The 25,635-nt window shown below is 40.7% G+C and overlaps 1 protein-coding gene across 7 annotated transcripts in view; it reads left to right on the forward strand.

The window, feature by feature from the left end:
• The window catches only part of SCLT1 (sodium channel and clathrin linker 1), a 96,018-nt gene that overhangs the window by 58,353 nt on the left and 12,030 nt on the right, over window positions 1-25,635 (forward strand). Inside the window, exon 20 of one of the 7 annotated variants that reach the window (XM_030564094.1) lies at window positions 3,486-4,533. The exons of 5 other annotated variants lie outside the window; for them this stretch is intronic. In XM_030564094.1, coding sequence (XP_030419954.1) covers window positions 3,486-3,612 — 127 coding nt within the window. In that variant the 3' untranslated portion in view covers window positions 3,613-4,533. Of the gene's footprint in view, window positions 1-748; window positions 973-3,485; window positions 4,534-25,635 lie in introns of those variants that run through there. One more of the 7 variants, XM_030564092.1, reaches the window with a different exon arrangement.

The raw sequence follows: 25,635 nt of genomic DNA on the forward strand, positions 1-25,635 counted from the left end.
TATATAGGCTCCTATTATCCCCCACCTCTTGTCCCGATTTTTCACATTTGCTGTCTGGTCACCCTAGCCTCATACCCACTGCATGAAATAGCCCACAGCTATCTGTCAGGACTTTCCCCGAAATCCTTGATCACATGGCAGCCACAGCATTTGCTCTCAGACACACCAGATTAAACATCTGTTGCCTACAAGGAAGGCTACGTATCAACTTTGTTCCACTCAGACACAGCATAAACAAGCACCCCACTATATTGGGCAAAATAAAGGACCCCCTTCTCTGGTGGGCAAAACTGATCAGCGTATGCAGACCACAAATGCCTCACTTCTGGGATGCAGAGCACACCTGCACCCACATTCTGTATAGTGCTGCTGGTCCCCTATGAAATCCCTTGGACATATAAACCTATTAGATCTTCAAGCTGTCCACAACACTTGCTCCCAATTCCCGCCACTCATCAAGGACAAGGCTATTTGAAGCTTTAGCTTGTATATAATACATACACAGACATGGGGGGAGGACACTCACAATACCTCCGTGTGCAAGCCATAAAACCCTGACGATGATGCGTCAGACACAATATCCACACCACCACAGCAGATTACCCTCACAGACAAATTTCTCAGGACCGCGAAGGGAGCTCAACCACACAGTACTCCTGCATGTATTTCAACACTGGGGGTTCCCCTCAGTAGACCTTTTTATTAACTGCACAAAATACCAAAGACCCTCATTTTTGTTCTGTTGCAGGTCTCAGTGTGCAGTCATTAGGCAATGCATTCCTCCTGGAGTAGAACACTCCCCTTCTCTATGCCTTCCCTCCTATTCCTCTCTTGAACCGAGTGATCCACAAGATCAAGCCGGATGGTCCACAGTAATTCTTCTGTTATGATCTCGCCAAACCATGGTATCCTTACCCCTTCAGCATGACCATGCATTCATGAATCGCACTCCTGCGTCTGTCTCATCTGGTGTCCCAGGACTCAGGCCAGGTCCTGCATCCACAGAAACTCTATCTCAGAGCATGATTCCTCCATGGTTCACGGAACCTGAGCTGACCTGTTCAGAGGAGGTACAAAATATAGTTACACAGCTGAACAGAAATGAATTATTGTCCATACACCCTGAAGGGGAGATGAGTTGAGGCCTAGTGCCAACTAAAACGGATGACTTCCATTCCAAGGACATTACCCTCTATACTGCGTTATCTATTAGAACTCAAACGGTCAGACCTATCCATGAGCTATGAACTCAAACAGTCAGACCTATCCATGAACCATAAAGGTCTGTCTACCTATTATCACAAAATTCTGCCCAAGATGGATTGCCATCCCATCTTTACCCATCTACTGACCCAGTGTTTCCTCAGAGGACTCAATAATGCCTACCCTGAACTACATGAACCTACCACACCATGGGACCTGAACCTGGTCCTTCGAATCATCACCGCTTCCCCATGTGAACCCAGGACAACATAATCACTGTTACACTGTTCTATGAAAGTAGCATTTCTTGTGGCAATGACATCTGTCAGACGTGTGGGAGCACTGTGGGCTTTCATGTTGGAACCTCCATACATGGTCTTCTTTGAGGATAAAGCCTCCCTCAGAATACACTCCTAAACCCCACACAGATAGAACACATTACACACTCCATAATTTTGATGTTTGGAGGGCATTGGCTTCTTATATAGACAGGACTGAACCATCCCATAAATCACCCAGACTGTTTCTATCCATCACTGAATGCTCCAAAAGGAGCACCATCTCTAAACAAAGACTTGCTACGTAGATCCATAATCGCACAAAACTCTATCATCAGTGCGACTGCCAGTCCCTCATGGGGATTTTCTCACATCCCACTAAGCCTTATCAGCCTGCATGGCTTCCCTGCACAATGTACCTATCATGGACATTTGTAGAGTTGCTGCCTGGCCCTCAGCCCATACTTTTAGACAGCACTATGCCTTAGAGCAACAGGCAACGTCTGATACCTCCCTTTGGATGCTGTCTACTATTGGAGGTTACAACTTCAACTCTGAAGCCCCTCCTTCCATTGGAGGGAACTGCTCTGAAGTCACCTAAAGTGGAACACCCACAGGGACAGCACTCGAAGAAGAAGAGAAGCTTACTCACCTTGTGCAGTAATTGAGGTTCTTCGAAATGTGTGCTCCTGTGGGTGCTCCATTACCCTCCCTTCCTCCTCCTCTCTATTTCAGTTTCCTTATTAATCTCTGCAGTAGAGAAGGAACTGAGTGGGGTTTGGTTGCACAGCGTCGGTTAACTGCCTGCAGCAGCCCGAGACATGGACCCTGCATGTGTGGCCCAACCAGCACTGCTACTAAAAGTCTCCGACTATGAGCGCAGAGGCGCACAAACTTCTAACGTGGAGCATCCACAGGGACACACATCTTTAGGAACCTCAGTTACTGCACAAGGTGAGTAACCTCTTCTTCGAATGATGGTCCCTATGTGTATTCCAAATGTGGGCATGTGTGCGTACTGTGCGCCTGAGTTCAGTGCAAACAGTGTTCATTGGTCTGCACATACATAGTTGTTCTCCTTGTGCTCTGAACTGAGGGTATAACGGAAAGTGCACACCAGCACCTTTCCAGTTCCTTCTGCTGCTTCATGGCCTGAGTCAGAATGTTCAGTGTCCACAGTTTCTTCCTTTGACTGCTTCAGTCTGTGAATATATTGTAAATAAGTTTTTATTTTTTTACTCTTTTAGTCTTAAGTACTGGCTAAGTCTTAAGTTCGTTATTTTCCCTGGGAAGATAGGTTTATGCCTAGAGTCCTGGGATACAAGCATTGCATTTCCTGCCCCCTCTCCTTTTCAGTGAGTGACAAACACCAGTGCTGCCATTGTCTACCCAGGGCTCATATCTTGGCTAAGTGCAGTATTTGCTGCTCCTTCTCTCCCAGAACTTGAGGGTTGAGAGCTAAGACATAAAATATCTGATGGAGGAGGACATGAGACCCCAATCAGATCTGGGTCAGGAAGTCCCCTGATATACTGGCCTCAGTTAAAGGGTAGTGCCCCTCCGAGCATAAGCTCAGAAGTCAAGACTAAGACTTCCTAGCCTAAGGAGAAGATTTCTCATGAGCATAAAGGGCACTCTCACAAACTTTTTCCAAAGCTGCCCCAAAGAAAAGAGATTCTTCCTGACTTCTTCAAAGCTGGAAGAAACCTTCTCAGCAGGAAAAAGTGGTACAAAGGCACATGGGTCTGTCAGCTCTGGTACTGGTTCTGACATGCAAACCAAGAGACACATCCACTGCCACTCCCTTTGACATAGAGATTACACTTTGGGCTAATATTGTCACAGCCCTAGACAGATCAGTTTTCCACTGTGGCCAGGGAAGCGCCAGATCCAACAGCTCTACCAACTGACCTGCCTCATACCCTGGGGCAATCTGAGAGCTACAGATGACATTTTTACTCTTCCCTATCCTCCTTTCCCTTCTTCTCATTTGTCTTTATTCAGAAACATAGTTACTCTGGAGGAGAAAGCTATTCCAAGGACATGGCGCTGCTCTCCTCTCCCACCCGCAAACCTCAGTACCTTACAGGACCCGCCAGTAGTTCAGGATCCAGTTTTTTTCATCCAGTGAGTCAATCTCTCCAGGAGAGCCTCTACCGTCTCATAAAGAAAGAGGCCCAGACAGAAGCCCTAAGAGATCAGAGTTCCATCCTCTGACAAAATGTAACTTTCCAAGAGACAGGTGGTACCCTGTCAAGAGGTCCTCATCATGCAAGCTGTATTGGATCCCTTAGGATTCTTATGCTAGGCACCCAGAATCAGAACATGAACCTTACTTACCATGTCCTTGCCAAGACCAACCAGCATCGCTGGAGTATATGGAAGGTGAAGATGAACCAGATCCATTGGTTCTGGGAGTGATTTCATCCTCTTTCCCAAATGATACTGTTACCCTATCTTTACCAACGCCGGCTGATGGCTACAGTCAACATCAGGATACTTACAAAGGATGGTATTTGAGCTCCAGATACAGCTTGAACTCCTAAGCTCTTCACCTCACACTCAAGTGCCTACGCATGTTACTTTAAATAAAAATGACAAATGAATTGATCAGTTCAGCAAACAAACATATTGGACTGTCTCCATTTATCCCAGTCTTATTCTTCAGCTTGTGGTGTTTTCATCCCCAAAGATAGGTCAATTAACTTTAAATATTAAAAAAACATGCCACAAGTAGAGAATGTTTGTTTGAATAGTGCTCTTTAGTTATTGTGTATTAGTGCATGCAGTCAATCCTAATAACACAGACATAAAACAAAATATACTAGGCAGTGTTTTCAATGTGGATAAAGTGCATTCTTTTTCACATCAGCAAAATAATTGCTTTGTTTGCATGTACACTAATGTGAGAGAATTAAAATGTCATTTTTATAGCTATATTCATTTTCCGAAATGCAGGATGTACTCAAGTATACACACATGCTAATTATCAGAGGGGTAGCCGTGTTAGTTTGGATCTGTAAAAGCAGCAAAGAATCCTGTGGCACCTTATAGACTAACAGACGTTTTAGAGCATGAGCTTTCGTAGGTGAATACCCACTTCCTCAGATGCAGCATCTGAGGAAGTGGGTATTCACCCATGAAAGCTCATGCTCCAAAAGGTCTGTTAGTCTATAAGGTGCCACAGGATTCTTTGCTGCTTTTACACATGCTAATGTGATTCTTTATCAGGAAGACAAAAAAATTTCAAATGTAAATTTAAAAAAAAAAAGATTTTTGGGAAATTTAAAACATTTTCATTTAACGGTTCGTTAAAAAAGAAACATTAAAAGTTCACAAGCTTGGTTTTTTAAACTTCGGATTAACCGACAGAGTCATCACATATAATACATGTTCTAAAATGAACCATAATGCTCCTGATGTTCTTCTTGTAGTAGATAACTGGTGAAGCATAACTTTTTTATTTGTAAATATCATTCAACCTTTTCTAGCTGTCAGAAACAGAATGCTCTTAGTCTGAGTTGGAGCTGAGTCCAGGTCTCCAACTAGAACAGAGAAAATAACCTCAGAAGTTTGTGTCCTAGAATAACTATACATTGCTGTTAACACACATACTGTTTATTTCTTTTTCTATAGAAGAAAGCAAACTTGTCTTCATGTAAACACCAATAGTTTGTGTAAAGTACAGTAAAGCCATCTCTGACCCACATTAACACTGGCAATGTTTGGCAGCAGAACTCTGTTTCAAAGCTATGTTTAACAGGAGCTAAATTAACTTTTTCCTGCTGTACTTAGTAGGAATTGAATCTGAGATAGCTGGGAATAGAGAAGGCTTTGGAGACTGGCCAATAAGCAGTCGAAGGTCGAGTGAGAATCAGAGTATGCCATGGATGTGGAAGGAAGACAGCAGAAGGGAAGGGTTATTGGCCAAATATTGTACATTAAGGAGGAAAGCGATGTGTTGGTGGTAAGAGAATTGTTGAGAAGCAGGAGGGAGAGGATGATGGATAGAACAGGATTTGTGCCTGGTTTTGACAAGAAGAGAAGAGATATAAATTGGCTAATGAGAGGATGGAACAAGACATACTAAAAATGTACTTAATTATTAGTATTTATTGTGTTTCAGGGCTTTAGCTATGTAGTGAACGACCAATAGTATCATAGACAATAGAAACTGAAAAGACATTTATATTTTAGCCCTGAGTCTCCACTGTCCTGCACCTGAGTAGTTATTTATACCCTACAGAGTGGGTTAGATTTTTTCTCCCTTATCTTTGTTATAATAATTTTAGTGGGTAAAATATTTTAAATAGCAGTGTGATTTTTTTTTCTCTTAGATGACATTGTCTCTTTACGCATCTAGGATGTGCGTTTTGAAAATACCTTACTGTGACTTTAAACTTTAGTGAAATTTGAATTTTTCAAAAGAATCCTGCTTAAATGGTGGACATAGGTGGTGAATATCTTCAATTAAAACTAACGTTAATCATTATCTTCCAAGAGTATGGCTGATAATCTTGGGTCTTCTCCCATTTAAACCACTGTTGAAACTCCCATTGACTTGAATTGAAGCAAGATTGTGCCCCTTATTAATGGTATGAAACATCACACATGGTCAGATTTACAACACTGAATTTTAAATTTCATTTTAGATGACCTGTTAATGAGAACAGATACTTCTAGAGAGTTGCTAAAGTTTAGGAAATGAAGCAACTTCCACAATCTGTATAGAAGACTTGCAGTGATTCTTGAGAGAGTAAAATTGTTGTTAATGCTACAACTACAGGATTTTGTGTTGCCAAAAACTTTTCACATAGAATTAGCCCTCCAGAGATAGTAGGCTGAATGCTGATCTAAATAATTTGATTTTTAGGATAGCTATCCAGGGGTAAGCTTTACGTACTCTTTTAAACCCACCATATACAGTATTTTGGAAAGATTTCATTTTTTTTTTATTAGAGGAAGAGAATCTTGTTTCACTTCTTCAGGGAAAAAAACATCAAAGCACACAGCTCTTACGTGAGGTGTAATGAACAATACATTTCGTCTTCCAAGTTTGTATGCATTAACTTATTTGTACAGCTGATGGTGTGTAATTAGTTGACTCTTGCTGATACGTTCTATCATCTATTGTAAATATTTGAGTAGTGGAGAAAACTTGTTTTGTAGTGTTTTATAGAAAGATAATTTTAAACCATTGCATTTGTGTGAATAAACTAATATAATCTGGTGTTTACTCCCTGTAAATGCACATTGTATCATCTGAGTATTAGCCATTCAGTCAGCTAAAGCAACATGTGAGCTGAAAGAGACAGGGAAAAAAGAGTCCAAGAACAAAGAAACTAATCAAAATGTTCTTCTCAATCCAGCATCGTGGGTCATCCTGGCTGATGTTGGACTTTATTGTTCACACCTTCCTGTTTAAGAATAAAAATTAATTTCACTCTTCCTAGAATGCTTATCTGTGAAAATAGCCACTTTCCCTTTCAAAGTTATGAGTAGGGCAGAAATGTCAAAATATTGCTGTAATGGGTCAGAATCTTCAGTCTTTGATTTAGCTTCATCAAACTGCTGACATGGGACATAACAAACTGTTTGTCGTGTCTGTTGTGGTCTTTGAACCTTCATGAAAAATATGAATCCCATTTTGAAAATGTTCCTGTTTATATGTGAGATTGTCTTTGTGGTGTCATCTGGTGATGTCCTGCAAAGATTTAACATGCTATTTACTAGTATAATAGCTATTTCACCAGACAGGACTGCCTTAATGTTCAGAAAAGGGGGAAAAAAACCTCAGTTCTTTCCATATTAAAAGCTGTAAATCTATACACAAGCCATGTGGAGTACCTCTGTCACTGTAGCGGATATTCTGCACTAAATCTGACAGCAAGAAGTGTCACCTTTTGGAGGTGACTTCATGGTTAGTGCTTATAAATATATAATATTAGCCCTCCTCAGAAAATGAAATAAAAGAATCAGTTTGTCCACCATGGTCTAGATACAGTAAAAATGGAAACTAATGAATTCTTTGGTCCCCCGTTCCTCCCCCCAAATAAGTTTGACTTAGAATATAGATTTAATGAGGAATTGCACTATATCAATATGATTGGTGCTCTGATACTACATTGACAAAGCCTTAATACCCATAAATGAAATAAATTGTACCTATTTTTTGTATGTGCTATTTTAAATATTTTAGACACTCTGTGGCTTCCATACCAAAAGCATGTAGTATGAAATGCAATTTATATGAAAATTTAATTTCACTATTTATAGACTTATAGATCCATAGACTTTAAGATCAGAAGGGACCAGCATGATCATCTAGTCTGACCTCCGACCACCTTGTCCTGTAATAGACCCATAACCTCTGGCTGAGTTTCTGAAGTCCTCAAATTGTGATTTAAAGACTTCAAGTTGCAGAGTATTTGCCATTTACACTAGTTTAAACCTGGAAGTGATCTATGCCCTACACTGCAGAGGAAGACAAAAAAAACAACAAAAAAACAGGATCTCTGCCAGTCTGACATGGGGGGAGGGGGGATTCCTTCCCAACCCCAAAGGCCTTGGCTACACTAGCGGGGGGTTCAAACTAAGATACTTCAACTTTAGCTGAAGTTGTGTATCTTGGTTTGACTTACCTAGCCGTCCTCACAGTGGCAAGTCGACCGCCGCAGCTACCCCATCGACTCCGCTTACTCCTCCTGCTGAGGTGAAGCACAGGCATCAGTCACAGATACATCAAACGCAATCCAGCAGTTAGTATAGATGTACCCAAATGTAATCATTTAGACCCTGAGCATGTGGCAAAGACCCACCACACAGATACCTGGGAAAGAATTCTCTGTAGTAACTCTGAGCCCTCCCCATCTAGTGTCCCATAACCGGCTGTTGGAGAAATTTGCTGCCACTAGTCACAGATTGGCTATTCTGTGTTGTCAGTGAAATCAGTGTATATTTTTATTACAAATATTTGCACTGTAAAATTAATAAAAGATATAATATTTTGCAGTTCACCTCATACAAGTACTGTAGTGCAGTCTTTGTCATGAAACTGCAACTTACAAATGTAGATTATTTTTGTTACATAACTGCACTCAAAAACAAAACAATGTAAAACTACAAGCTCTTTCAGTCCTAATTCTTGTTCAGCCAGTCGCTAAGACAAACAAGTTTATTTACATTTGCAGGCGATAATGCTGCCCTCTTCTTATTTACAATGTCACCAGAAAGTGAGAATGTGGCATTTTTGTAGCCTGCATTGCAAGGTATTTACGTGCCAGATATGCTAAACACTCATATGCCTTTTCATGCTTCGGCCACCGTTCCAGAGGTCATGCTTCCATGTTGATGACACTCGTTAAAAAAAAATGCATTAATGAAATTTGTGACTGAACTCCTTGGGGGAAAATTGTGTGTCCTCTGCTCTGTTTTACCTGCATTCTGCCATATATTTCATGTTATAGCAGTCTCGGATGATGACCCAGCACAAGTAGTTCATCTTAAGAACACTTTCACTGCAGATTTCACAAAATGCAAAGAAGGCACCAATGTGAGATTTCTAAAGATAGCTACAGCAAGGTTTAAGACTCTGAAGTGCCTTTCAAAATCTCAGAGGGACGAGGTGTGGCGCATGCTTTCAGAAGTCTTAAAACAACAACACTCCAATGCAGAAACTACAGAACCTGAACCACCAAAAAAGAAAATCAGCCTTCTGCTGGTGTCATCTAACTCAGATCATAAATATTAACATGCGTCAGTCCGCACTGCTTTGGATTGTTATCGAGCAGAACTCGTCATCAGCATGAACGCATGCCCCTAGAATGGTGGTTGAAGCATGAAAGGATATATCAATCTTTAGCGCATCTAGCACGTAAATATCTTGCAACGCTGGCTACGACACCTGTTCTCACTTTCAGGGGACATTGTGAACAAGAAGCAGGCAGCATTATCTTCTTCAAATGTAAACAAACTTGTTTGTCTGAGTGATTGGCTGAACAAGAAGTAGGACTGAGTGGACTTGCAGGCCCTAAAATTTTACATTGTTTGTTTTTTATTTTTGAATGCAGTTTTTTTGTGCATAAGTCTGCATTTGTAAGTTCTACTTTCCTGATAAAGAGATTGCACTACAGTAGTACTTGTATTAGGTGAATTGAAAAATACTTTGTGTTCTGTTTTTTACAGTGCAAATACTTGTAATCAAAAATAAATATAAAGTGAGCACTACACTTTGTATTTTATATTTTAATTGAAATCAGTATATTTGAAAATTGTAGAAAACATCCACAAATATTCAAATAAATGGTATTCTGTTATCGTTTAACAGTGCAATTAATCACAATTTTTTTAATCGCTTGACAGCCCTAGTTTAAACTTAATTAGATCATGATCACTCGAACCAAGATTATCCTCTACAACCAGTTATTCTATGAGTTCCTCACTATTCACCAGAAGCAAATCTAAGATGGCATCATCTCTTGTTGGTTCAGCAGCTATTTGGTGGGAAAAAAAATTGTCCACTATCATCCAGAAAATTTGGGCCCTAACATTAATAGTAGCATTTGTCTTCAAATCTGTATCTGGGAAATTAAAGCCTTCCATAATCACATATTTTCCAGTAGTATTTATTTCGTTAAAAAAATTAAAGAGTTCTTTCTCTCTCTCTCTCCATATCCATATTTGATTCTAGGGGGTCTGTAGTTAGGGTGATTAGACAGCAAGTGTGAAAAATCAGAACAGGGGGTTTAGGGTTATAGGAGCCTATATAAGAAAAAAGACCCAAAAATTGGGACTGTCCTTATAAAATCGGGCCATCTGGTCACCCTATCTGTAGTATACCCAAGCACTATCCCAGGGGAATCTCTGGTAGCTTTCTTCCCCAAAGTGATTTGACCCAAACAGAGTCTCTTATCCATTCCATCGCTTCTAATTTCTTTACAGTCTACTTCATCATTCATATGCAATGGTACTCCACCACCTTTACCTTTTATTTCTGTCTTCACTGAACAGCACATTCCCTTCAATACTTGTACTACAGTCATGACTGTTTTTCCGCCATATTTCTGTTATCTTTATAATATCTGGTTTCACTTCCTGCACTGGTAGTTCTAGTTCCTATGCCAGTCTGGGAAGACACTTAAAGAAATGGAGGCTCAAGTGATCTTCAGTGGGATTCTACCTGAGCCTCCATTTATTTAAGCGTCTTCCCCAGCATGGCATAGTCTCCTTTGATGCATTCTAGCAAGAATCTAGCTGTATCATTTGTTCCCACATGAAAGACAATCAGTGGATTCTTTTCTGCTCCCATTAGGATCCTCTTCAGCCTCAGGTCCTGATCCTGTGTCTTAGGTCCTGGCAGACAGCACACCCTTTTGTTCTAAGGATCAGCTCTTGTGATAAACCTGTCTGTTCTTCGTAATTGGGAGTCACCAGTCACATAGACCTGGTGTTGGTGTGATTCTCTGGCCTACCTTCTGTTCTTTCTGACTGCAAGTCCTCTTGTCTTTTGTTCTCCCTTGCAATCTTCTGCAAGTCATACTGTCCTGATGGGGTTCCAAACTTTGGGTATCTCCATTGACTCTTCCCCTCTTCTTATAGGTGTAGCCACTCTTCCCTCTTTTCTAGCCCTCCCCACTTCACTTACTACCTGCTGTGCCCTTTCTTCATTCTCCAGCTCACAAACCTGTTCCTGAGCTCTAGTTCTTCACTCCACTCCTCAGTCTTTTCCTCTGCTTGGTTCTCATAGTTACGTGCTTCCACTGGCCACTTTCCTCACCCAGCAGTCTCCCCTCAGAGTTCTTCAGTCCAGCTTGCCTCTGCAAGTCTTGACTCTTCTCTTCAGCGTCCTCTCACCTTCCCTCTATCATCTGCTTGAATCCTCTTTGAAACTCAATCATAGTTTTCATCTGCGTCTCCACACCACACACGTTCTTCCATCAGCTCTATCAGGTGGCACTTCGTACATACAAAGCTCTTTTCAGATACCTACTCCAGGATAATCCACAGCTTTCGCATCTGGTCATCTTCATTGTCTCTTCCATTCTTTGGGTCATTACCACTGCCTCCTCTGTATCTGTCCTGTTTTCAGCTCCGTTTGCTGCTTTTGTGCTGCTAGCTGACTGCTTGGCTGTCTTTATAGGTGCCCTAATCAGGCAAACCTCATCGCCTAATTAGGACTCTGCATCTCTCACAGTACACTGCCCCCTACCAGCCTGTGCAAACTGAAAACAAAACAAAAAACACACAAACTCACTCACTGCCCCTAAGGAATAGCAGCTTGCCTTCTCCCTTCTCCAGCGGAACTTCCCACTCAAATTCCCATTTATTCAGTAGTCATTCTTGAAAATAAGGTCCTCATCCACATTAGCATCTAACAGATTCCAAATACTTATTTAAAAAAGAGAGGCAAAATGTCTTGCTTTGCCATGAATTAAGAAATATTACTGTTGATTCATCTAAAAGTAAAATAACGTAGTGGTGAATGCTTCAAAAAGAAGGCATATAATGGAAAATCAACACCACCCTTTAGTACAGCGGCATTGCAGCACTCCATTGTGATGAAATTCATTCTAGTTAACCTTTAGCATAATAACCCAGGGCCAAGTCTAAAGCCCACTGAAGTTAATGGTAGGATTGACTTCAGTGAGCTTTGGATTGAGGTCCAAGTTTGTGGATGATTTGCACTCAGCTCTCAACATACACCTCTACCCTGATATAATGCTGTCCTTGGGAGCCAAAAAATCTTACCGCGTTATAGGTGAAACCACGTTATATAGAAATTGCTTTGATCTGCTGGAGTGCACAGCCCCACTCGCCCAGAGCACTGCTTGACCGCATTGTATCCGAATTCGTGTTATATCGGGTCACGTTATATCTGGGTAGAGGTGTATTTTAAGGGCTACATGCAACCTGGTACAAAGTTAGGTTTTCCTTGAAGTTACACAAACCTTAACATTCTTCTTTAAATAGCTTTTAAAACATATTTCAGTTTAATCTCAGCATCTGATAGATCAGCAGCATTGTGATCCTCCATGCAGATGGCTGCAGATCCATTTGGATTTTTATAAACCAGTTACTGAATTGAAAACACTCTACATTTAGCAGTACCCTAGCACATATTCAGTGTGTATTGAGGATAGTCTGAGCTATATCTTGGCACTTCAAGAAATTAGTGTTTGACATTTGAGGCTCAGTCATATATGTGAGAATAAAAAGATCATGTTAATGGTGGCATTGAATCGAATTTTCTTATAAAAAGTTAAGTTTTCTTTTTAATGTGCTATATAATGTTCGGTAAATGTGTGTTTCTCATTAATTTGCAACCTCCTTTACAAAAACATACTGTTCTATGGCCTTTCTATACCCCTGTTCACCAAAGCTCACTATTACGCAATATTTATCTTAACTGAGTCACTGACCCATTTGCTTATGGTTGAGTTTCCTATACCATTCCTTTGCCTTGAATCCTGGCAATGTTCATTGCAGAACTTTCTCCTTGTGATTTCAGTCTCTCCTTTCCAGGTATTTGAAATATTTCAGCTTCTCCTCTTATTTCCCAGCAGCAGCTATTTAATTTTCCGTTGCTTCAGTGTCACTTGTTTATCCTCTTTTCAGTCCACAGTGTTCTCAGTATATAGAACAAGTCCAACATTTTTTTAGCGTTACTGATGCTACTTCATTTCCTAACTTAAAAAGTGAGCTATATGGACAAAAAATAGGATTTGGAATTTGAAAGTGAAAAACCAAGTGAGACTATTTTAAAAAAATACTAGCTATCTTCTCAGGTTAGTTATTTCAGTGAAAGAAATTATATAAATACATATTATTTGGCAAGTATATTTTTATACCTCAATGAAAAATGATCAGGATTTCTCAAATACTCAGGATTCTACTCAGTCTGAGCTCATGATCATCAGTGTGTTTCAAAGCTCAACTTTGGTTTGTGGCAAAGCACTTATAAATTAGAGGATAGCATTGTGAATATATGTAGACTGAATTCAATAAGAACAGGGTACGATCTCATTTATGATATGAAGTAAATTAGCAAGCAGACATCATCTAAAGATACTGTACACTTCTTAAAAGAAGATTACTGATATTGGGTTTCACCTTGACCCATAATGAGAGCAAGGATCTAGGACTGTTTCAATATACTAATGCCAAAAGTCCATCTTGGAGGCAACTAAGAAGGTCAGTACTTCTTACAACAAAGGTCGTGCTTCCAAATAAAAACATGTGCTTGGCAATATCTTATGGCCATTTTTGGTCTTTTTATTACTTTAAAAAGGCAAAATGGTTCTGCAAAATGCACAGTAGTGTAATTCTGACTTGAGCTTCAGTTTATAGATGCATTTGGATAACTATAATTGAAGTATAATAAAGCAAAATCAAAATGCAGTGAACTTTGCAATATGTAATAAGCATTTGCTATATTTATAAACTGATTATGAAAGAGAATGAAAAAGTGTGACTGTTAAGTCATGAAAAGAAATAGAACGACCATTTTCCAGTAATACAAGTTATGTGATTCTCACTCTGGAGACATGCTTCCAGTGTGTCAGTTAGTGGGAACTTTCAAAGCTATAACATTTTGAGGGCTACTGCTTTCCACATCAACAGTCACAAGGTGAAAAAACATACAATATTTACATTTATTAAAACATTTGTAAGCTCTTCAGAGCAAAGAATTTCATTATCTATAAAATTCCTAGTTCAGTTTTAACACTATATATGTAATATACATTACTCTAGCTGGAAATAATGGTGATTATATGAATTTTAAGTTGGAGATAAATGTACTATATTTTAGGGCTTATAAAGAATTAAGCTAGGTTTGGGGCCAAGAATAAGAGACTGTCTCTGTATCTTGTCCAAGTCTCCCTTAAGCAAAAACTGCATGTTGTTTAAAGATAGGTGGTTTTATGACATGAATAAATTACTAGAACCAAACTAAGATGTTCAGTTTACTTGTAACTGAATGCTTAAGCCAAATCTCACCAAGATCTATCTGTAAAGAATGTTACATTACTCTGATTATATCACATGTCACTTTTCCAGTCCCCAAAAGTTGAATTTCAGTCTGGCTTGCATGAGTGAAAAGTGTGCAGTCATTCTGATCATTCCTTCTAATAAGCAAGGAATAGTCAGACAGCTTCCTAATGAATTGAAAGCAGTAGTCCTCTATTGATTGATTTCAGTGGGGGGTGTTCCTTTCTTACCAGTTAGCACCAGTGGTTTAGAGCTGCTGGTGGTAAATGCTACTTTATTTTTGTGTCTATAGCTAGCAACAGAAAACCTTGACTCCTAGCACCAATGGCTTTAATTGCCTTTATCTTTTTACAAATATACTATTTGAATCTGTGCATAATAAACAGTATGGTATAAATAGACTTAGATCCATTATTCAGGATAAAGACCCAGTTTCATCTCCTGAAAATGTCAACGGTTACAGACAGTTCTGCTAATTTCCAGTAATTCTCTTCCCTTTTGGTTTTTTTGCTTAGGACATTTGCATGAAAAGGAACTCCACATGCCTCACTTTTAAATTCCAATCCTCTATTTGTGACATGACACACAATTATTTCTGCAGTGATAATAATTATGTCAAAAAGACAAAATCATGACTTCAGGTGAAGAATAAGCAGAAAACCAGAAAACATCATAAAGATTCTGTTTCCAGACAATTACTCTAGTAATAAAGAATCAGGAAAAAACAGAAAATAACAGCTATGTGATTTTAAGATAGTTTCTAACTGTATTCTTTTGTTTTTCATGATCCTTCAGCTACTACTGAAGGGTAAATTACCTAAGTTTGTTTTTTTTAAATAGCTACAAAAACAAAATGCCAGTGATGTCATAACACTGGAGAAAACATTGCTTTTAATCAAGTCCCACAGTAGAATTCTTGACTTTTTTTTTTTTTGTAGAAATAAATTTAATCTAACCATTTTGTAATTTGTGATTAAAACTAGTTGGAGAATTAGATATTTGGGGCAGATACTGCAAACGCATGCCTGTTTAATTTTACTCATGTATTAATCCTATGAAGTTAGTGGGAATACTCACATGAGTAAAGTTAAATATGTGTGTAGAGCTATTAAGTCATCTCATCCACCCCCTTTCCAGTGCAGAATGGTTGTCTTCTGTACATTTACTATTGAATTGTCCAGTCTAATTTTAAATACCCCAGGTAATGGAGTTTCCATCTTCTACCTGAGAGGACAGTTCCATAGTTTAATTGTCATTGATTCTTAGGAAGTTTTTTCTGAAATTCAGGCTAATTTTCCATGTCTTAATTTCATTCATTTTCTCATAGTAATTTTGCCCTTTTCTATCCAGAATAATTCCTTGTCCCTTGCTATTTTCATCCTTCAGATATTTGTAGACTAATGTTATGTCTTTCTCTTATCGGTCATAAATATTTAACTCTTTATTTGCGTTTGTCCCACCAGACTTGTAATAATCTGTGCAGCTGTTCTTGATTTTTTGAGTGATTGTACCTGTGCATTCCACTCCAAGTGTGTGCACACCCTGATAACAGTCACCAGAAATGTTTCCCTCAGTGGTACCGGTCAGGACGGCTCCAGTGCCCTCTGCTGCTGTGCGACTATAGTGCTGGTATAAAACACCCAACAAACTCCACGGCCCTCAATTCCTCCTTACTGCTTGTAACAGTCGCTGGAACTGCTCCTTGCTTTGGCAAGCTTTCTCAGTGGTCTTCTTTTTCTTACATCTGTACATAGTTAGTTAGTTGTCAGTTTTAGTGAAGTTCTGGAGCTTCATGTTTTAGTGTTTAGTGTTCGCATGCATAAGGGCACTTTCATGGAATTTTGTGACTTGCTTTCCCCTGCCCTGAAGCGCCAAAATACCAAGATGAGAGCCGCCCTCACAGTTCACAGTTGAGTGGTGATAGCCCCATGGAAGCTTGCAATGCCAGACAGCTGCCGGTCAGTTGGGAATCAATTTGGAGTGGGCAAATCTACTGTGGGGGCTGCTGTGATGCAAGTAGCCAAAGCAATCACTGAGCTGCTGCTACTAAAGGTAGTGACTCTGGGAAATGTGCAGGTCATAGAAGATGGGTTTGCTGCAGTGGGATTCACTAACTGTGGTGGGGCAATAGATGGAACCCATATCCCTATCTTGACACCGGACCACCAGGGTGGCCAGTACATAAACCACAAAGGGTACTTTTCAATGGTGCTGCAAGCACTGGTGGATCACAAGGGACGTTTCACGAATATCAACATGGGATGGCTGGGAAGGGTTCATGATACTCGCGTCTTCAGAAACGCTAGTCTTTTTAAACAGCTGCAGCAAGGGGTTTACTTCCCAGACCAGAAAATAACCGTTGGGGATGTTGACATACCTATCGTAAGAACGGATGTGCTTGAATGCCAACAAACACCGGGACCATACGCTGCCAGGCTTTGTCATTCAATGATACCAAATTACTTGCTACTAGCATGGTGTGGTAAAGTCTCCTACCACAGAGAACGGAATAAGGCTGCCCTCCCCTGAAACCTTCTGCAAAGGCTTTTGGAGTACCTCCAGGAGAGCTTCATGGAGATGTCCCTGGAGGATTTCCGCTCTATCCCCAGACACATTAACAGACTTTTCCAGTAGCTGTACTGGCCACGAATGCATCCCAAGTCCTCCGGGCAAATTAATCATTAAAAAAAACTTGCTTTTAAGCCATGTTTTATATTTACAAAGGTACACCCACCAGAGGTCCCTTCTCTGGCTTCATGGTCTGGGATACGGCCTTGGGAGGGTCAGTAGGCTATTTCAGTCAGGCTGAGAAAAAGATCCTGGCTGTTGGGGAGAACGGTGTGCTGTGTGCTCTCTGAAAGCTCGTCGTCCTCTTCTTCCTCCTCCTCCTCCTCATCGCTGTCCACAAAATCCTCAGTCATGGCTGAGAGTACCCTCTCCTCAGAATCCACAGTCAGGGGTGGGGTAGTGGTGGTGGCCCCCCCAGAATTGCATACAGCTCAGCATAGAAGCGGCATGTTTGTGGCTGTGTCCCGGAGCATCCGTTTGCTTCTTTGGCTTTCTGGTAGGCTTGTCTGAGCTCCGTAATTTGATTTAACGCTGCTAAATTCGACTTAAACTCATAGTGTAGACCAAGCCTTAGTCTGCCAGTAATCACACTGAAATCCATAGATGATTGCAGAGTAAAGGTATTATTCAATCTGAGCAAGAGCAATAATATTTATCTCTAAGCTTTTTTCTTTTGAATGAAATTTTTATCTACAAAGCTAACAAGAACCATTTAATGCTAGCATCATTAAGCACAAGCTGTCTTTTTCTTTATAAAAAGGAATTTATTTTAAAATTGCATGAAACTGACTGAAAATTGTGACTTTTACAATGAAAAAAAATTCTAGTAGTACACATACTGTACATATTGACACATGCATTTAGCAGTCTCAATATGAAAAAATAGAATATGGGGACAAGTCTCTGTGAGATTCTTAGTTATATGATTACATTAGTAACTTTAACATTGCATTAATGTAGCTATCTGCATTGAAATCTAACTGGCTGAGAGAACAGATCTGTTATGTTTCAACAAATAAGGTAGAGAGTTGCTTTTTTTTTTTTTTAAGCTTTCATCAATGAGTAGTGATCATCCATTACATAAATTCACAAACTGTATGGTAAGGGGTCTATTTGTTATGATGCTTTTAATTTTATTCTTAACACTATCTTCACTTGACTGCAGGTGCCTTAGGTATCTTTGTTCCAGTTTTCTCTTTCACCATGTCATAGTTGTGGTGCCCGTGTCATTACACATTTAGTCATGTAAATTCCTCGAGAGTCCTCAGACTTGTCCTTGTGCTACCGTGCAACTAATCTCCAGTTTTCATGTCTAAATGTGTGTGTTGACCAGAACTGTGTACTTTGATGTACCATACAATGTATTTACTGAATTACACAGCATTTTTAGCTGAAGGAGACTTCCTCCATTTCTAAAACTTTATTCTTGGCTATACTACTATAATGTTTGGCAGCCTATTTTAAGGATGAGAGACAGCTGCAGGTACTGGCAGTCCACAGAATGCATAATTAAGAGTAACTGAAGCATATGATAGTATAATTCAACAGAAAAAAAACATCTGGCACGTACTATATTTGTCATATGAGAGTTTTGCAATAGGTACTTGCTGCAGCTGGCAGATTCATCATCCATCTGCCAAAATACTAAGCAGCTCACCTTTTGTCTTCTACTTACTTTGCAAAGACAATATTGAATAGAAACTGATTTGATCAACTTTTTTAAAGCCTTTGTCTCTTTGTTTTAATATTAATTCTAATTTTTGTAATAAGCAGAATGGATCATCTCTTTAGCCCAGTACTTTTATTGTTCCTTGTCATTTATAAGGCTAAATCCTTTCCTTTAAATGTGTGTTAGTATGACAATCAGGGTCCAGAAACCCTACAAGGACATCAGAAGGTTTAGGCCCAAAAAGGAGCATTAGTGTACTATGGAAGTATATTGAGTAAGGTCTTTTATGAAAGCTTGTAATGCTCAGAACTTCATGGTTATTATGAGTTATATACAGACTATAATTATAAATTTATGCATTTGTGTATATGGAGAATTGGGCCAGTCAATTTCAGTTTCACCTCACAGCAAGGCTGCAAGCAGGGAAAGGCGCCTCACAAGCCAGGTGTTTATACAAAACTAAACTCAAGTATCAATCCACTGTGCAACCCAGGAAAACACAGTGGTGGACCATTAAAGTTAATGGAAAGTTACTGAGGTATTCTGGCTGTCAATTTGAGGGAATTTTCCCAACTCTGAATAACCATGAGTCACTATGCCAGGAGAGGGTAGGGGCAGCTATTTAAAAAAGGAGGCTTGAAACTGAAGTTTTCATCTAGAAACTGAGGCAGCCTCTTGGCAAGAAGCTATCTGTGAAATGTTGGATCCCTCCTATAGCTAGTGCATACACTGGAAAACTGTTCAAAGGCAATAGAATCCCTTTTCTAATACAGGCTGTTTAATATGGAAGTGTAAAGCCTGAGATGGCATCTTTGTTTTCTGTGTAACTTAGAGGTGTTTGCCTTCCCTTACTATTTCATCTTTGAATCTGCGTTTTTTCTACTAAATAAACTTTTTGTTTGTGCCCCAGACGCCTGCTTGGGTAAAAACAAACTGTGGAATGTATGTGCCAAAGTAAACTGATGGGGGGGAGGGCTGGTTTAATCCCTTTGGGGGTGATGAACCAGAGGGGAATAGTCTGAATGTCTGGTAGTTCAGAACTTGGGAAGACTTGGGACTGTTGGAGTGACCCTGCAAGGCGTAATTAGACTGTTGGAAATCAGGGTGAGACCCTGTGCTGGTGTCAGGGATTTGAGCCATAACAGCATACCATTAAGGCATCCCAGTGTTACAAGGCAGCCAGTGACAAAACCCCTTATTGGGCTAGGTGATCCCCAAAATATCACTGTGACAGTCATTACAGGAATTGCACCCTAATATCAGTGAACTGAAGTTCACACTGCAGACACTTGCTAAGCAGACCCTAACAGAGGTTCTAACTAAAAATATTTTCTTGGTGTAGCACTGTACATGATCACATCCACTCTGATAACGTCTGTGCTGTTGAATGTGCCAGTTCCACACTTCATCACACAAGTGTAGAAGGAATAGATTATTTTTCAATGACTTATTTAGTATTTTGAATTCAGAATTATTCTTTGGACCTATAAGTGATATTTTAAAAGGTGGTATTTGATGATTTAAAATGAACAATTTCCTTATTTTCCAAAAAAAATTGTTTTATCAGTATGTGTGTAGTTTAATATTAGCTATATTTAAATACAGACACGGCCCATACAGTTAGTAATAGTTCATGCATAAGTAACTTCCATAAGATACCCACTCAGTGATGATGTACATCCCAAGCTTCTGCGTCCAACCATCTTCTGACTTCTCTCCTCTCCTCCTCAGGTCATTTCTGTTTCTGCCTCAGTAGCTATTGTTGTCTTCTCTTCCTAGACCCTATTCCTAAAAAAAAAAAAAAAAAACGAAAGAAACTAGGAGATATGAGGAGAAGGCTGGGAGAGACTTCTAACATCTCCACGCCTGGCTTCAGTACACAGGAGCAGGAAAATCAGCTAAATTAAGATATAATATGGGATGATGGAACAACACAAGCTAGAAAATTGGGTTGCGATATTAGGGGAACAACTAAAATAATTGTACATGAATCCAAGGAGTCTGAGCAATAAAATGGAGGAACCGGAATTACTGTTGCAGGAGGTCAAACCAGATATACAGGGATTACATAAAAATAGTGGAATAGCTCCCATGACTGGAATAGTAGAATTGAAAGGTATTTTCTGTTTAGGAGAGATAAGAATAAAGGTAAAGGTGGTGGGAGTAGTGCTGTACATCAACAAAGTGATAAACTGTAAAGAAGTAAAAAGTGATAGTATGGACGAAACAGGATCTGTTTGGGTCAAAAATCTCTTTGGTGAAGGACTGTTAAAGAGGTTCTGTAAGGCTAATTTTAAGGATCTGCCATAGACCCTAGGGCCAGATTCAGGTATGGATAGTGATCTCTCTCATATTAGAATGATAAATACTACTGAGTATTGTCATAATCAGGGGACTTTATCTTCCTGGGTATAGATTATATATTCTAATGCTGCTAATACTGGTAGAGCCCACTTTTTCCTGGATGTGAAAGATGACAGTTTTCTTCATCAAATCATCCTGAACCAACAAGAGGTGATGGCCATTTTTGTCTTGGTCTTGGTAAGTACTGAGGACATCAAAGAAGAGCCGATTGTAGGAAATAACCTTGGATCAAGTGATCGTGAGTTGATTACATGATTTCAGTGAAATAGCAGGATAATCAAAACCAGATAATCAACTCAGTTTTGATTTCAAAAGGGCAGACTTTGTGAAATTTAAGGGAATTGCTGCAGTTAACAAAGTCAGATAGATCAAAGAGCTCAAGGATTTAAATCCCAAGCAAAAAGGAAAAAAAACTTGTCGAGAAAGGTTCCAGACCCAGATGGATGAACAGCTACCTCAAAAAGCTTATTAGGAGTAAGCAAAGAAAACTACATTGTGGAGGTTAGAAAATGTAAGAATGAAGTAAAGTTACTAAAAGTCAAACTGAATTAGGTCTTGCCAAGGAAATTAAAATAAATAATAAGAGATGTTTTACAGTGTTGTAGTCATGTTGGTCCCAGGTTATTAGAGAGACAAGGTGGCTGAAGTAACAGCTTTTATTGGACCAACTTCTATTGGTGAAAGAGACAAGTTTTTGAGCTACATACTTTGGGCTGCTATGCAGTGTGGATGGTAAGGAGATTAAAGATAAACTAGGTATGACCCAAAAACTAAATGAATACTTTTCCTCAGTTTTAAGTAACAATTGTGATATTGAATGTGTGTGTGAAGATGGTATGGCTGATGGAAATCAGTGTCTAGAAATGGAAATTACTACATATGAGGTGGAAGAAAAACTTACAGTTTAATGAGCTCAAATCAGGGAGAACCAGATAATTTCTATCCCAGAATACTGAAAGAACTGGGCATGAGATTTCTAGTCTGGTACATACTGGGTTTCTGGGAACTAGGCGGGCGGAAGCCCGCCCAATGCTAAAGGATCCCCCCCCCCAGCCTAAAGAGAGGATCTACTGGACCTCAAAAACCCAACTGATTTCGGGGGACAACTAATAAAAGAACAGGAACAGGAGTGCGGTCAAAGGGTCATAAGAAGGGATCCTGATGGGGACACCAAGAAGAGAACCCCAGACAGCGCCCACTGCTCCTCAAAGGCGTCAAGGGAGCCAGTGGACACCGCCCAGAGGAACTCTGCCCAGATACATGAACGGACAGATGATCAGAAACAAGCACCATTGGCCAACCTCCTCTCCCTTGTTGTGTAGATGGACATTTTAGCCAGGGCAAGGAGGAGGTTGACCAGGAAGTCCTGCGACTTTGTGGGGCCATGGATAGGGAGTGTATAAAGGAGGTGGTGAGGGGAAAAGTGCAGCCAGAAATGTAACAGTATATTGATGAGGAGCCGGTATAGGGGCTGCAACCTGGCACACTCTAAGTAAACATGCGCCAGGGTCTCCCTCATGCTGCAGAAGGGGCAGGTCTGGGGCAGGGGTAAACTGTGCCAAACACACCCCCGTGCTCACGGCCCCATGAAGGAGCCGCCAGCTGATAGCCCCAGTGGGCCCTGGGACCAGGGTAGAGTATAGGCTGGCCCACTGGGGCTCCTCATCCTCGAGAGGTGGCAAGAGATCCCGCCACTTTGTGTCAGGGCGGGACACAAGGGTGAGGAAGTGAAGGGTGTAGAGCACAAGCGTGTAGAGATGTTTCCTTGGTGCGGTTTGGAAGCGGACCGGCTGCAGATCGTGTGGGGGGGGGGGGCGGTCAGGTCCACGGGCAGGGGCCCAATGAAAAGATCCGGAGGGCCCGGGGTGGAGGGTGGGCAGGGCGTACCCTCATGCAGGACGCAGTTGAGGTAGGCCTGAGCAGTGGGCGGCAAAGTGGCCTTCACCTCCTGTATTACATGCCAGGGAGTACAAAGTCTTGAGAGCCCCATATGCCGAGCGAGCATCAGGGGATCCAGCCAGAATCCCCGGTCGTAGTCCAGGAGGTCTCCGACCCTGATGACTTCCGCCAAGACCAGCCTCTGGCACACCGCTAGGGACTCTGCCACCTGCACACGGAGCTGGGGATTGTGTAGCAGGGGCTCCGCGAGGAGATCTGCCCCCTCGGTGGCCACCACGGACCTGATCGCAGAGAATAGCTTCCAGGTCCAGAGGAGGTCATGATAGAAGACCGGCAGCCCGGAGAGGTCTTGCAGAAGACCCCTTGGATCAAGATAAAGGAGCTGCCAGTCATATTGGAGCCCTGGGAAGCGGCGCAGGAAGGCATGCGCCAGTACTCTCCATGCCGGACTACCCGCACCGTAAAGAAGCTACTGCAGGGCCTGGAGGCAGAAGACATGGATAGCAAGGATTTTTAATTAAACTATCTATTTGGTGTTATAGTACCATATAATTTAAGAATAGCTAAACATCATGCCTATATTAGCAAGTGGTAAAGAGTGATGCAGTCAAGTACAGACTTGTTAGTCTGACCTCAGCAGTGTTCATGGTTTTAGAACAATTCTGAATGAAAGAATAATTAAATTCATACAGGTAAATGTTAAAGGGGATGTACTACAACATGGATTTACCAAAGGTGGACCATGCTGGGCTAACCTGATTTTCTCCTTTGAGAAAATAACAGATTTTTAAGATAAAAGAAGTGCAGTAGATTTAATATATGTGAACTTCAGTAAAGCTTTTGACATTAAATCATTAGTTAAATTAGAGAAAATGTGGATCAGTATGAGCATTCTAAGGTAGATAAGGAATAGGCTAAATGGGGGAAGGCTACCGGCTGTGCTGAAAGATGTATTATTAGACTAGAGGGAGGTTACTAGTGGAGTTCCTCAAGGATCGGTCTTGGGACCAAACTTGTTCAATATTTTTATTAATGACCTTGGCACAAAAAGTAGGTAGTGTGCTAATGAAATTTGCTGCTGACATAAAGTTTGGAGGCATCATCAATACAGAGGAGGATTGGAATATTGTACAGGAAAGATATGGAAGACTGAAGTGACAAAAATTGGATGAAATTCAATAGTACAAAGTGCAAGGTCATGCACTTAGGGTCTAATAATAAGAATTTCTGCTACAAGCTGGCAGCTTGTGATGGAGGAAGAGAGAGACCTCAGTGTGTGGATCGATCTCAGGAAGACCATGAGCCATCAATGTTATGTGGCTGTGGGGGGGAAAGGGCAAATGTGATCCTAAGATGTATTAGAGGAGGCATTTCCGATAGTGATAGTGATATATTAATGCCATTGTATAAGGCACTGATAAGATCTCATTTGGAACACTGTGTACAATTGTAGTCACCCTAGTTCAAGAAAGATGAATTTAAACTACAACAGCTGCAGAGAAATGCTGTTAGGCTCTCCATTCCCCGATCATCCTATCTTATGGGAGGACACTGGAAGAGTTTGGATTGTTTAGTCTAGCAAAAAGAAGGCTGAGGGAAGATATGATTGTTCTCTGTAAACACATTGGGGTCACATATGTACCACGTAAGGTGAAGAGCTATTTAAACTAAAGGACAGTGCTGGCACAAGAACAAATGGATGTAAACTGGACCATGAACAAGTTCAGGCTGGAAATTACAAGAAAGTTTGTAACCATCAGAAGGGTGAGATTCTGGAACAGACTCCCTAAAAAAGTTGTGGGGAGCTGTAAGAGGGAGCTATACAAATTTGTGAATACAGTTGGGTGACAAGGCTGTTTGTGATGGTAGATGCCAGGGCTCAACAGTGCTGGAGCTTGCTTCCAATTTATTTCTTATGTTCTTGAAGCTCATGCTTCAGGGTTTCAGCCACTCACCATTGGGGGTCGGGAAGGTATCTCCCTCCCCCACCAATGTATTCTGGGAAGGGTTTTTTATATCTTTCCTCTGAAGCCTCAGAGATTTCCCTGGCTAGAGACAGGACATTCAGCAGAGGGGGCTAGGGCTCTGAAATGCATTCTTTCTCTCACATGCTGGCTAGCTGGTTCTTACATGCCCAGGATCTAACTGATCACCATATGTGGGGTTAGGGAGGAATTTTCTCTCAGGTCAGATGGGCAGTGATGTTGTGGGGAGGGAAGGAGTTGGCCTTCCTCTGCAGCACATGGGTGTGGGTCACTTGCCAGGATTCTGGGTATATTTCACTTAATTCCCTGCCATTAACCTCGAGCATTGGTGCATCTCAGTCCCTCCTATTCTCTGCCTGTGGCTCATAATATTCTAATCTTCTGTGGATCTCATTTACTTTGATTTCATTTTTTTAGTGTTCTAGTGCTGGGTGGTGGTGGTGGCCTGTGATATACAGGTGGTCAGAGTAGATTATCTAGTGGTCCCTTTTGGCCTTAAACTCTATGATTCTTAGACAATCTTTTTGAGATCATTGAAGGCCCGTTATAATATGACGAATGTGGGTTTTAGAAGCACTTTTCATACTGAACAAGCTGTTCCAAAATGCTCTGAAGTTTAACTTATAAACTAACTACTAATTACAGACTGGAGGAGAGGCTGTTTTCCAGCTGATTAGTTTCT

The sequence above is a fragment of the Gopherus evgoodei genome, chromosome 5 (assembly GCF_007399415.2).
Source record: "Gopherus evgoodei ecotype Sinaloan lineage chromosome 5, rGopEvg1_v1.p, whole genome shotgun sequence".
NCBI classification, from domain to species: Eukaryota; Metazoa; Chordata; order Testudines; family Testudinidae; genus Gopherus; species Gopherus evgoodei.